A 13,353-nucleotide genomic window follows, 5' to 3' on the forward strand; every position below is an offset into this window, starting at 1 on the left:
GAGTCTGAGCGAGCTTCATTTGTCGAAATATTCCTACCGGCGTGTTTTCATTGGGTCATTAGGTGAATTCTGCGGCTTGATGTGCATTCCGATGTTGTTGTCAGGGAACCCGAGGCAGATCCGGGAATGTAGAGAGGGAACAGCAGGCCCTACCCTCTAGAATGGGGATCTAGGCCAGTTGATGGATCTGAGCTGGCTCTCTCCATTTCCTAGGTTCTATATCCCTTGTGTGCTCGTTGGCTTTCTTGTCTAGTCAGTTGGTCTGCCTCTCGCCCGCGGGTTAGTCCCTTTTCCTTTAATTAGATCTATAACTTTCTCCAATACATGTAAACTTTAGTACTGTAAATGGTAGATTGGCTCAATAATTGTAAGTTCAATTTGAAGTACAAACGAAAGTTGAAATTACTCCAGCGTGGATGGATATATATATCGGAATGGTGCAGGTTCATGTGTATCCTCGCGGCCAACCCCACTACTTGAATCAACTTCATTATTGATTAACTCGCAAGTTGCATACATAGATATCATAGCAAGTGCTTTTTTCAACTCGACTTGAAGATATCGATCTAAAAATGAAATTTATGGTTGAGAATAGTGAAGTTGAACCGCATCGTGCCGGACCAGCTTATCCTACGAAAAGAACAATTGCGGCATTTAAAGTTGCAAAAACTGTCCTGCTATGCCTTACAATCAGAAAACGTCATCCTACTGGACGTGGCTTAGGAGAATTATTCCATCTAGAGCAAATCACACCCCAACGCTCCATATCACCCATGCAGCCCCGGAGGTAAAAAGGCAACGCCTCACAAATCAACGCAGTGAACATGGACCCTGGTCACACCTACTTTAACCCAAAGAAGCCCAAATATCTGTCCCTCGAATAGAGCTATGCAGGGGTATACACATACCTATACCTTGAATATCCCGTGGTAAGGGTGCAAGGGGTCCACGCTGGGAATGCATATTGTTTGTGACTCCTTCTTTTCAGGGGTTTCTTTCGGAGATCCAATTGATATAATGTATGAGTAAATATCTCATGCATACAGTATGGAACAGTGGGATTGGGTGAGTATCATGGCAAGCAAGGTCTCCCTCGTGCAAACTCTCGCCAACCATTCCGACTCCAGTGGATCACTTCTATGTATGATTCGGGGTTGGAAATCTTGAAAAACGATGTACCATGTATCGAATTTCATGGAATTATTATTTACAACATGTTTGCGGATTCGCTTTCTACCCTCGTGCAACATATGACCTATCGCTTAATTCCAATAACCCGCTGGATAGCTTCCTCATTGCTCATAGCCGGATCGATCACACCAGCAACCTTGAGCACATCAACAACACCCTCAATGAGCTTGTTGTCGACACCACGCGTGCTGTTAGTAAACTTGACATCTTTCAACCACTCCGTAGCATCCTCCTGAATGTAATTGCATCCAAGCTCGCCAGTACCGAGCAACTTGACAACCTGGGCCGTATCAGCCTCGAAGTCCTTGACACCCTGATCAAGGGCCTGGAAGAGACTGGCCAATCGCTGGTCGTTCTCGGGAGCAGGGAACAGAGCCGTAGAAGCGACAATCATCCACGAAGGCCAGGGAGTAAAGATCTCGCCGATCTTCTTCAGAGGTGGGGTTGGCTTCTCAGCTGTCGGGTGGAAGTAGGGCTTTGTGGTGAACTCTTCCCACATGAAGAACTCCGCCGATGGGTCAGCGGCCTTCTCAGGCTGCGATGCATCCAAGCCGGAGACACCGTCGCGCAGAGGCCCGAAAGGCCCCAGAGGGACAGTAGTCAGAGAGTCTGCCTTCCAGCCTTGCTGCTGAGCAAGGACGAAAGACATGATGTGAGAGCCGCTGCAGAGTCCGCAAGTTAGCCTGATATGCGCCATTTACAATTCACCAATGCCTCGCTAATTCCAATTCGATAGCTCACCTTCCCAACCGGCTCACTCCAACCCTCTTATCCTTCAAGTCTGAAACTCCGTTAATCTCGTCGCGGTTGCGGCCTGTGACAATAGCCCATCGCAATGGATTGTCAACCCAGTGACCGACGATCTTGTATCCGCCATCTGCGTTTTGGCTCAGTTGCTGCGCCTTGCCTGCTAGACCCGCGACCCAGCCCTCGGTCAGACCGATGGCGATGTCAATCTCATTGCCGCGGAGCGAGGTGATCATATGACCCGTTCCGGAGGGGAATGGGGTCAGCGCGATCTTGAATGGGAGGGCCGCGACGGCGGGGGAGCGGAGGGCGAGGTGGAGTGGTGTGAGGTAGTGCTCTAGAAGTCAGGATAGAGATCATTAGCGCGCATCTTTCTGAGGCATTTCGAACAGTGTATGGGGCAATGCAGGCTGAGCTATGGAGGGGTAGACGTACCGGGCACATAACCAATGCGAATTGTGGGAGTAGCCATTGTGAGAAGGACTGTATTAGCGGGCTTATTGAATTAAGACCAACCGGAGGATACGCAGAGACTGCAAACTGTTAGGAAGACAAGTTGGCAAGAAGCGCATTCCAAGTCGATATCGCGGGGCAATTCCCAAGGCGGAAATCCTTAACTCCGAAGCGGTGCGGTGCAAGTATAAAACACGTCGAAACACAATATAAACATTATCTCATTCAAATTATTTGTCTATATGGTCGCCAATTCCTATCTACATGTCTATTGTATGCCCAATGTGACCAATGTTCCCAAGGTTCCGCTCTAGTTCATGCGAATGTCTTTTTCTTCATGGCCCCAACGACCATCTGGCTCCGACCTGCCGGCAGTCTGGGAGGGACCTCGGGAGTGTGTCGTATGCGAGGCATTCCGAGAGAACATGTAGAACTGGAAGCCCAGGTAGAAGTCGCACGCACACTGGAACATGCCGCATAGCTTGAAGGCCCATGGGATGGTTTCGGTGCTGCAGAAGAAGTAGCTCATCTTCATGGTGTCACCGAGAATCCATGCCGCAATGACGGAGACCCGGAAGCCCTTGCACGAGCCGGATTGGTAGTTGGCGATGATTTGTGGGATAGGAAGGGTGGCCTCGACCGCAAGTCCGATGTAACCCAACAGGCTGATGTAGGCGTCGAATTGGGAGATCGGGCTCAAATGGAGAAGGGTCAAGGCTCCGACGAAATAGGCCAGGAACATGTAGTATCTGTGTTTGGCATCAGTATCCAGGTCTACGGGCTTCCCGTGCGCTCTCCAAAACTTACGGCTTGGTGTTCTTCCACTGCCAAAATTCGTAGGGCCTCGACGAACCGCTGTCCGAGCCACCACTGAAAGGCGCATGCTCAATTCCATTGGGGCCACCGCGAGAAGGCCGGTTATCCAATGCAACCTTGAGCATAGTCATCTGCACCACAATCATGACGACGGCCTGGGTCAACAAGGTGACTGAATAGTACTCTCCAAACCAAAAGAAAACCCTAAAGACGTCAGCATTGACCCTCCATCTCGACGCTGCACGCGCTGGAGGGTGTGAGCTTACTTCAAGATCGACGAAACAAGCATAATCAGGGGAATGTCCAATGAGAACCCCGCCGAGCTCCTCGAGCGATGGATGCTCACGATTTGGTCGGCATAGGATGTCAGGGGCGAGGTGACGAGACTGTTGACGAGCTTCATTAGCATCTGCGACGCCAGAACCGGTGGAAGCCAACTTACAAGACGGGCGCGGCCCAGTCAATGGCAGCCGAAATGAAATACATGTCGGCGTGGTGGGACCTCCGGGTCAGGGTCTATCGCTGCGATGGAAGCTGAGCCGGTATCTTGAAGCCTTAACTAATGCGAACACACAGGCTTTGGGCGACAGGGGAAGGGGAAATCCAAAGAACCGAGAAAGGTACACTTCGACACGCATGCGGCTTTTTCAGGGTCTGGGCTTATGTCAGCGTGTCGATCTTGGATTTGTTTCATTTGGGGTTAATTTACTTGGCACAAGGGCATTTTGGTCGTGTTTTGGATGCTGATCGGGTACTAAATTCTGTTGAATTGACTATTGCACATGTGTTGCGTTTCACTTGATTTGATCTATGGGGGTTTAGAGTAGAAAGTCCAGATGGATGCCGTTGTTGACATCCGAACTATACAAACCATTGGACACTTGACATCGCCATGAATCGTCTACAAACCATAAACAGATGACTTTTGTCAATCGTAGCACTCCTTGAACTCAACTTCAGCAACCATGTCGTTTCTATATGAATTTGTTAGGCCACTGCTCGCCTCGTCAGGAACCCGCCATCAGGAGTACGACAAGACGGAAGTCGAGCTCGAACAGAGAGGAGACATCAATGCTCTTCAACGGCTCCGACAGCAAAAGTTTTATCACAACAATTCACGCCTTCAACGTTCAATCCAGAAACTCCTGCTTACAGAATTCGCCCTTCGAAGAAATGCCCAGAAGGCAGTATCGCTCTATGATGCAGTGGATCGTCAGGCGACGAATTTCCCGCAGCAAGAACTGCAAGAATTCTGCTTGAAAGAAGAACTGGCGGAATTACGAAAAGAATCCTGGTTCTTGGGGCGGCAGTGGTGGCATCATCGGCACGAATTCCACCAAGGCCCTCTGTCCAGAGCATTCCGGCTCTGGCGCTCACATCCCCAGTGGTATATGCACCGCACTCTGCGGGATCACTGTTCTTTGCAAGGAGGATACTGCGGTCGTGACTGTGGGTGCTGTATTCATCGACATACCGCTTCACAGACTCTTGGTGTGGGACACTGTACTGATGAATGTGGATGTTGTCGCACAGCCCGAGGCTTCGAGTTCACCTCCGACGAAAGGACGCGGATTACAAAATGTGTAGAGGACTCCATCAGGGACGGCCACAACTCGTATTTGCAGGAGCTCATTCAAGTCTCGATCTGGGGCCTACTCGACAACAACGATGAAAACCCGTTTGACCAGATTGAGAGCCATCATAAGGCGGAAGACATGGATGATAGTGACGACTCAGTCACTCTGGCTGACGCAGACTTGGACTCTCTCGTTCCCAGTAAAGGAAATGCACCGATTGATGCGCTTCGCTTACGTGCCATGATTTGTGTGGCTATTGCTTTCTTCATTATGTATCAGATCAGTTGAAACCTGCTGGAGATCAAAATATCTGACAAGTTTGTCTAGCTTCGATTTTCCTGCTGCTACTCCTTTTGCTAGGGGATAGATCACTTCACTTATAATGAAAGCCACTTCGCCAGGTAAAAAGCTCAGCGCGTGATCGTCACTTTGGACCCGCGTGGAAGAGGATCTTTTTAGTTTATGACGTGGAGTTTTTTCTTTCTTCTAAGCCCCTCGCGCAATTTCTCCGACCATAATCATTGCAAACTCCCTACACTGTACGCAAATATGTCTGGTATGGTTCCCCATAACCCTAGCCTACCAAATCTAAAACTGATCAAATTCCAAAGATATTGTACCCAAATGGCCCCAGGATATCCTGGACCGAGTGAAAGCAGCCCACCACGAACCAACCTTGCGTGAGCGCACTGCAGAATGTCCAATTCCCTACAAATTCGTCGTCATGATTGAGGATCCTTCTATAGATGACATAGACATTGAAGGGATCTATGACACCTTAGAGGAAGCGAACCAGATTGCTTTGGAAAGCTTTCAAGCCTCATATAGCGACTTTCTCATGCAAGAAACAGATATGTCCAACGTTTACGAGAAAGGAACCCAAAAGGAGCACGTGAATGAGGTGGTGTGGGAGTTCAAATCGACCGGAGAGCTGAGCTTGGTCGCTACGGATAGTGATAAAGGCGACCAATATAATGTGTGGGTTGAGGCGCATGGGAACTAAGTAGAATTCGAAATATGTCTGGAAGCCCTCATCGCGGTGGTTGACTACGCAGAGAAACCGAATCAGAGGCGAAACACTCAAATCAAATGAGATACTGTTCATTTATGAGCACTCAAATAGCTGCGGATTACATGCAGACTAACGATTTTGAAAAAAAAAAAAAAAAAAAAAACACATGGCCAATCGCATACATAAATCGTTCGAACCAGAGATCAGTCACTCAGAACTCTATACGCCATGTCTTTCCAATGCCAACATTCGGCTTCTTGACTACGGCATAGGAAGCCTGTCCGAGCTGCTGCTCGTAGAATTCCAATGAGGCAGTGGAACCAGCCTTGGCCCCGTCTTCGATCACGGTCACGGTCTCCTTGGTCTTCCATTCGGCAGGGGGGTCGACAATGATCACCCGCTCGACGGTGACACCGGCCATGGCCTTGAGGTACTCGGCTGTCTTGGGTCCTTTGGTGGCGACATCTTCGGAGGACAGGACAGACTCGCGATAATGGAATTGACGGTGGATATAGGCTCCGCGTTCGTAGTCAAAGGTCTCGCCGTCGTCTACGTACAAGCTGCCTTCCGCGGCGTCGTTCTTGTCAAGGGTGATGACTAGGGTGTATGGATCCCAGCGCATGAGACCGGCGCTACGACGGGGACGATCCTTGCGGGGAATAATGTGACCACCTTGGATCAGGACCGGCACCTTGTCTTCAGGGGCAGGGACGGTGTGCTTCTTGCCAGCACCCTGGTAGACAGTGAAGTCAAAGTAGTCATAGTACTTCTCATCGTCGGAGATATACACGTCCGCAGTCTCGGTGTTTTCGGTCAGAACGGGCTTCACGAGAAGACCAGTAGAGGCAAGGTAGAACTGATCATCGATGGCAAAGCCAGGCTCGTCATCGGGGAAAGCGTAGTATTGGGGCCGCACAATCGGTGTGCCGTTGACCGAGGCTTCATGGAAGGCAGTGTACCAGGCAGGAAGAAGTTGATATCTCAGACGAATAGCCTGAGCGATGTAGGATCGGTGAGGCTCACTGATGAGATACGGCTCACGGCGACGAGTGTCGATGTGAGCGTGCGCGCGGAAGAAGGGATACCAGATACCAGCTTGATACCAGCGGGTCAACAAATCCTTATCAGGGTTGTGGAAGAAGCCACCAACATCAGCTCCGGCAAAGGGGAAACCAGCAATGCCGTTCGTCAGGACCATGGGAACAGATGCCGCCAAGTGGTCCCATGTGGCCTGGTTATCGCCAGTCCACATAGCAGAGACACGCTGAGACCCGGCGTAGAATGAGCGAGTCAGAATGAATGGACGGCGAATCTCGCCCTTCTTGCGCTGGAGCATGCCCTCGTAGGTGGCGTTCAAGAGGCTCATGCCGTTGACATTGTGAATATCACGGTGTTCCCAGTTGCCATAGTGCAGGTTGTCTCTGGGCATGCTCATGTCCGGTCCGTTGAAAACAGAGGGCTCGTTCATGTCGTTCCAGATGAAAAGGTTTGAGAGAGATCCCTTGAACTTGTCGTATTTATGAAGTGCATTCCACCACACGCGTGCGGCGGGATTGAAGCAGTCGACCCAGTTTGAGGATCCGGGCCAGCACCATCCATCGTAGATCTCGCCATCTTTGTTGAGCACGGCGAGATTTTTGCTTCGGAGCTCATCGGACACGTAGTAGTTATCCGCCTTCTTGATATGTGGGTCGATCAGAACAACAAGTTTGCGCTCTGTCTCATCAAGCTTTTCCTGCATACCCTTGGGGTCAGGGAATGTGAGGGGATCCCAGGTGAAGTATTTACGGTCATCAGTATATTCAAGATCAAGCCAAATCACATCGTAAGGAATCTGGTACTTGTCAAATTTGGCGTTCACCTCCTTCACGTCTTCATCGGTTACATAGTTCCAGCGACATTGGTGGTAGCCAATGGCAAACTGCTGGGGGAGCTGCGTATATCCAGTAAGCTCACCATATGTCTTACTGATCTCTTTAGGCGAAGGACCGAGGAAGACAAACAAGTCGAGCCGACCAGACTCAGAGATCCAGTGGGTCTGAGTGTTGGTCTTGGAAGGGGTTCCCAAGGACAGCGGGTTGGCGGTGGTTGTGGACTTGACAATATCAATCCAGGTTTCAGCCGCATTGAGCCAGAAAACACCGACAGTGGAGTTCTTGCGATGGGCTTGCATGAATGGAATAGCACCGTAAAGAGTCATTGGGCTCTCGAGCTCATACTCAAAGACGTCCGAGTTAAATAGACGGTAAGGATCAGCGTGGTTGCCATCACCGCCTCTGGTTTCCTTGAGTGAAAGAGAGTCGGCATGCTCTGGAATACCAAACACATGACTGTAACCAGGGAAAGTGACATCAAGAGCAACACTCTCGGGACCACGGGGTTTGGAGTCAGTGCTTCCACCGAATGTCTCCTCCCACCAGGTGCTTTCGTCCTCGCCAGTTTCGCCTTCCTTTCTTTCCACCTTCGGACGCCAGTGCTCCATGTTCAAAAGACCTCGCTCGTTCAATTGGACATGGGTTTGATCGTCTCTTTGGAAATCAATGCCGAACGGGGCATGGCGAATGACTGCCTGGAACTTGTCTCCAGGTCCATAGAGAATATTGGTGAAGCCGGTTTCACTCTGGGCATTCAATGTAGCTGACTTGCTAAGTTCCAAGCCACCTACAATCGCCCATTGCTCAGCTTCATCATAACGCTTCTTGTTTGCCTTGCTGCCGTGTCGCATTTCGATATCGCCCTTCAGTCGCTTCTCTTCGTCCACCAACAACCGAGCGGCCCCGGATTCCAAGAAAGAGACTGTAAGAGGTAGCTGAACCTTTTCGTCGGCAGTGATTGTTTTGACAAGAACACCTGTGAATAGGCCATCCTTGAAATGCACGGTGGCGGGATCGAGCTCGTAGGGCGAGTTCCACGAGCTTTGAGCAGAAGCATCATCGGCGTATGCGCGATTTCGTTTACAGAATCCAGACTGTTCGCATGTCTTGAAGTCTCCGTGTTTGACAGCCCCTACGTGGGCAATTAGCCGGCCGTAAGCTTAATCGAAGAAGGGGACACCATACAACTGGGGACGACAACGCATCCGATGAGGATCACCAAGGAGAGCAAGACTGCCCAACGGGACGCAGGTTGACTCCTGGCCATAATGTAGACAGTATGTGCAACCAGAGACTCTCAATCTCTGAGGGTGGTGAATGAAGATACCCGCATTTAAAGTGTGGAGATGTCAACAGGAAGCTCCAAGCTGGCCGGACACCTGAACAGACAGGCACTAAGGTATCAAGGCGCCAAGGCAGTCAGGCATTCAGGCAGTCAGGCATTCAGCTGAGACACCCCTCCGATGCCGTCAGCCAATCATCTGCTCAGATGTGACAGCACCGAAAAAAGCCCCTCTATTTAATCTTCAACCTCCTCCTACTTTTTCCACCTCATACCACATACATTTTTTGGTCTCATATTCAAAATGTCCGCCAACGAGGAACAGACGTACGTGCTTGCTCTCCATGATCTACTTTAACCTCCCTCCCTCCTCAATTCCCCTCCCCTCCATCCCTGCTGTTACCCCTCATTGTCCGGTCAAGCTAACAAATCGATCCAGTTTCATTGCCATCAAGCCCGATGGTGTCCAGGTATGGATATAATATCCATTGAACCGATTCCGTCGCCAAAGATAGATCGGCCGCCCAATTGACAACAATAACTAACACCATGGACAGCGTGGACTCATCGGCCCTATCATCTCTCGCTTCGAGAACCGTGGCTTCAAGCTCGTTGCCATGAAGCTCACCAGCCCCAGCCAGGAGCACCTCGAGAAGCACTACGAGGACCTCTCCGCCAAGCCCTTCTTCAAGGGCCTCGTCGCCTACATGCTCAGCGGCCCCATCTGCGCCATGGTCTGGGAGGGTAAGGACGCCGTCAAGACCGGCCGTGTCCTCCTCGGTGCCACCAACCCCTTGGCTTCCGCCCCCGGTACCATCCGTGGTGACTTCGCCATCGTAAGAGCCCCACGCATTCCAGACTGATCTTCTTGTATTGACATGTTTACAGGATGTTGGCCGCAACGTCTGCCACGGTTCCGACTCCGTCGAGAACGCCAAGAAGGAGATTGGCCTCTGGTTCACTCCCTCCGAGGTCCTCAAGTGGAAGTCCGCCTCTTCCGCTTGGGTTTACGAGTAAATTACTCGTTTCCAAATGACTTCGTCTGACAGGTCCATCCTTCGGGTGCTTGCAGCATAGACGCCGTGAGCCTGAGAGAAGGACCTTGATGGCTTGGAACAATAAACAATATACATTTTCATTTGAATTATGAACATCGCTTTCTGGTATTACAGTACATATACCCACGAGCTCAACCTCTTACGAATAGCTTCCTAGCTAGGTTGGCTGTAGGTGTAAAAACGGTTCTTGCGAACCATGGCGTGGCCCATACACTAGCTGCCAGTCGAGCTGGCAGCAACGCCTTGGTAATTGCGTAGGCTGTTGCAAATTCCAGCACCAATCGCACCCCCGCACGCTGCGTTTTGTTCTCCCCGGTAGTCTCATGTTCCGCGACAGTCTGAACATCATCCTGATCCACCCAACCCTTCTTCTTCAGCCAGCGACCAAACCGTGCAGCTCCTTCGTCAAAGGCATTGGTCTCGCCTGTCTCCGACGAAAGGTCCGGCATCCATGCACCATAGTGAAAGGCACCAACCAGTCCGAATAATGGAAGTATAGCAGTAATCTCGTGGAGTATTAAGAAAGAAGTGATATGGGTGACCGGGGCGCCGAATAAGGGTGTGGTATAATTGCGGAGAAAGCGGGGGAGACGGTCATTGAACCGGCGCAAGCGAGATTGAGAGCCATTAGCGTTCGCATTGGGTAGCTTTGGCGGCTGTGAAGGAGAGGGTGTGGACAGGGTTCGTCGCGGCACTGTGGGTGGTCTGTTGTTGCGTAGCTGCAAACGGAAATAGCGAAGAAAGTTCGGTGGACGAGATGCCATGACAGGGGAATTCAAGCCACAGCTCCAGACCAAAAGAACCAAAAGAATAACAAAAGAGTGTGTCCTGGTCCAATCAACCTCGAGTATGGTCAATGTGAAGCATTCAAGTCAATCGTTGTTCAGCGTTCCAAGGTTAAGCTCGTCGATCGATATCGGGCTGAGTCATCGTAACCCGTGCCACTTTTCAGGCGGTTTTTTTTCTTCAGTTGGTCCCCTTGCATACAGTAAAACGGTGGTAATTCCAGCATAAGATGCATGTAGTGTATAAATCTAGTAGATCGTCCGTGTGTGGTTCCTCGGCAGCTGAAGACATCGCAGTATCCGACGCAATCGGAATCGTGACATGGTCCACTTTTGCCCCGAATCTCTCTTCTTCCTCATCCAACCCCTCTCCATATACACTCCCTAGACACAATGGAGAAGAAAATCACAGAGAAGATCGCGGCTTTGCCGCCAGATGCCAACTACTTCTCCCTGGAGTTCTTTCCTCCAAAGACCCGGATGGTGGGGTCACCCCGCGTGCGCAAAGATGGGAAGTCACTGACAAGTATGTGTTCATCTAGGGTTTCGCCAACCTGTCTGCGCGTCTGGAGCGGATGGCTCAGGCTCTGCGTCCCCTATTTGTGACAGTCACCTGGGGCGCTGGTGGTAGCACAGCGGCACGATCGCTCGAGTTGGCCGAAGTATGCCAGCGCCAGTTACAATTAACGACCGTCCTACACTTGACCTGTACCAACATGAGCCGCAAGCTGGTGGATATGGCACTGGACGAGGCCAAGGTTCTTGGAATTCGTAACATCCTAGCTCTGCGTGGCGACCCTCCCCGCAGTGAGGAATACAACATGCACGGAGAAGACGATAGTAACAAGGATTTTGCCTTCGCCGTTGACCTTGTGAAATATATTCGCAAGCAACATGGAGACTACTTCTGTATCGGCGTTGCTGCATACCCCGAGGGCCACCCCGCCGATGCCTTCCAAGATGGCCAGGACCCGGCGAGAGATATTCCCTACCTGGTCGAGAAGACAGTCGCTGGTGCCGACTTCATCATGACCCAATTGACCTACGATATCGACGCTTATACCAAGTTTGAAGACATGCTTCGCAACCATGAGTCGGGCGTTTTCAAGACGATTCCCATCATCCCAGGCTTGATGCCTATCCACAGCTACAAGATCCTAACTCGGGTCACCAAGCTCAGCCACGTCACCATCCCTCCCCCTATTGCCCGACGTATGGAGGAGCTGAAGCATGATGACGATGCAGTCAAGCGTGCTGGTGTAGACATTGTCAGTGAGATCGTGGGCGGCATGAAAGATATTACCAACCCCGGACCGCGAGGATTCCATTTCTACACCCTGAACCTGGAGAAGACTGTATCTTTCATTTTGGAACAGTGTGACTTGATTCCGCCATACTCAGAAGTGGACAGCTCCGCTATTGAGGAGGGTGCCCCTCTTATTGATTTCCCTGGTCGTGCGCTAGGAAGAAGCCGTGCGTCATCTATGCACTCGCAGCCTCACAACCGAGTCATCGTGGACAAGCTCTCCGTGCACGAGTCATCACAGGATTCTCAGCATGAGGCCCTCGCAGATAGCGTGGGTATGCCCATGCACCCCAATCGCAGCACTACTCTGTTGATCTCCGAGGGCCAGGGCTCGCTTGGCAGAGAAGCCACATGGGATGACTTTCCTAACGGACGATGGGGTGATGCCCGCTCGCCTGCCTTTGGTGAAATTGACGGCTACGGTCCTTCGCTCCATGTCACTTCCGCTGACGCTCGCCGGCTATGGGGACACCCTGTGGACTCAAAGGATATGAGCACACTGTTCCGACGCCACGTCTCCGGGGAGCTTCACATGGTCCCTTGGTCAGAGGGTGGTGCCGAGGAAGACGGTGGTGGCTTGAACGCTGAGACCGATCTGATTCGCCCAGAGCTCCTCAAGCTGATTGACGGCCGCGGCTGGTGGACTCTGGCCTCGCAGCCCGCCGTCAACGGCGTGAAGAGTGACCACCACATCTTCGGTTGGGGACCCCAACGCGAGGGCTTCGTCTTCCAGAAGCCATTCGTCGAGTTCTTCTGTTCAAATAATGACTACACCAACATCCTTAAGCCCCTATTTGCTCAGCATGGCTCCGATAAGTTGACTTGGTTCGCGACAAACATTTCAGGAGCCTTTGAATCCTCGCTTCCAACTCAACCCACCGATGTCGACCTGGACAGCCTCGAAGATAACCCCGAGAGTGTCAACGCTGTCACTTGGGGAGTATTCCGTGGCAAAGAAATCGTCACACCAACCATCATCGAAGAAGTCAGTTTCCGTGCCTGGGGAGAAGAAGCCTTCCGCATCTGGGACGAATGGCGCCGCATCTACCCCCGCGGCTCGCCTACTGAGACCTACCTGGACACGACTAAGAACGACGCCTGGCTCGTCTGTGTCGTTGGCCAGCAGTTCGGCGCTGGAACCAAACAGGGCTCCAAGGAAGAGGAAGACGAGGTCAAGTGGATGTGGCGAGTGTTGGCCGGCGAGGCTGCTTAAGTTTCCCCATCCTCCTCTTCCAGTTGGAATCTTGATATA

General features: G+C 51.4%; 7 protein-coding genes across 7 annotated transcripts; 3 read left to right on the forward strand and 4 right to left on the reverse strand.

Annotated features, from left to right (window-relative positions):
* Positions 1 to 1,255: 1,255 nt before the first annotated feature.
* N7511_000149 (uncharacterized protein) lies at positions 1,256 to 2,410 on the reverse strand (the record flags this gene model as incomplete). The annotated part of the gene is made up of 3 exons (XM_057122574.1): positions 1,256 to 1,853; positions 1,933 to 2,275; positions 2,374 to 2,410. 3 exons carry the CDS (start codon positions 2,408 to 2,410, stop codon positions 1,256 to 1,258), a joined length of 978 nt encoding a protein of 325 aa, XP_056988307.1.
* A 291-nt stretch (positions 2,411 to 2,701) lies between these two features.
* Positions 2,702 to 3,693, reverse strand: N7511_000150 (PQ-loop repeat-containing protein; the record flags this gene model as incomplete). Its single annotated transcript, XM_057122575.1, has 4 exons — positions 2,702 to 3,140; positions 3,199 to 3,411; positions 3,474 to 3,593; positions 3,650 to 3,693. 4 exons carry the CDS (start codon positions 3,691 to 3,693, stop codon positions 2,702 to 2,704), a joined length of 816 nt encoding a protein of 271 aa, XP_056988308.1.
* Positions 3,694 to 4,172: 479 nt separating this feature from the next.
* Positions 4,173 to 5,072, forward strand: N7511_000151 (uncharacterized protein; the record flags this gene model as incomplete). Its single annotated transcript, XM_057122576.1, has 1 exon — positions 4,173 to 5,072. The coding sequence occupies one exon, from the start codon at positions 4,173 to 4,175 to the stop codon at positions 5,070 to 5,072; it is 900 nt and encodes a 299-aa protein (XP_056988309.1).
* A 935-nt stretch (positions 5,073 to 6,007) lies between these two features.
* Positions 6,008 to 8,937, reverse strand: N7511_000152 (glucan 1,3-alpha-glucosidase ROT2; the record flags this gene model as incomplete). The annotated part of the gene is made up of 2 exons (XM_057122577.1): positions 6,008 to 8,802; positions 8,856 to 8,937. The coding sequence occupies 2 exons, from the start codon at positions 8,935 to 8,937 to the stop codon at positions 6,008 to 6,010; spliced, it is 2,877 nt and encodes a 958-aa protein (XP_056988310.1).
* A 319-nt stretch (positions 8,938 to 9,256) lies between these two features.
* N7511_000153 (uncharacterized protein) lies at positions 9,257 to 9,969 on the forward strand (the record flags this gene model as incomplete). Its single annotated transcript, XM_057122578.1, has 4 exons — positions 9,257 to 9,279; positions 9,392 to 9,422; positions 9,510 to 9,788; positions 9,841 to 9,969. 4 exons carry the CDS (start codon positions 9,257 to 9,259, stop codon positions 9,967 to 9,969), a joined length of 462 nt encoding a protein of 153 aa, XP_056988311.1.
* A 172-nt stretch (positions 9,970 to 10,141) lies between these two features.
* Positions 10,142 to 10,774, reverse strand: N7511_000154 (uncharacterized protein; the record flags this gene model as incomplete). The annotated part of the gene is made up of 1 exon (XM_057122579.1): positions 10,142 to 10,774. One exon carries the CDS (start codon positions 10,772 to 10,774, stop codon positions 10,142 to 10,144), a length of 633 nt encoding a protein of 210 aa, XP_056988312.1.
* A 414-nt stretch (positions 10,775 to 11,188) lies between these two features.
* Positions 11,189 to 13,314, forward strand: N7511_000155 (methylenetetrahydrofolate reductase (NAD(P)H) MET12; the record flags this gene model as incomplete). Its single annotated transcript, XM_057122580.1, has 2 exons — positions 11,189 to 11,278; positions 11,338 to 13,314. 2 exons carry the CDS (start codon positions 11,189 to 11,191, stop codon positions 13,312 to 13,314), a joined length of 2,067 nt encoding a protein of 688 aa, XP_056988313.1.
* Between the last annotated feature and the right edge of the window lie 39 nt (positions 13,315 to 13,353).

This window comes from Penicillium nucicola, assembly GCF_028828085.1.
Source record: "Penicillium nucicola strain IBT 29836 chromosome Unknown utg000001l, whole genome shotgun sequence".
Classification (NCBI taxonomy): Eukaryota; Fungi; Ascomycota; class Eurotiomycetes; order Eurotiales; family Aspergillaceae; genus Penicillium; species Penicillium nucicola.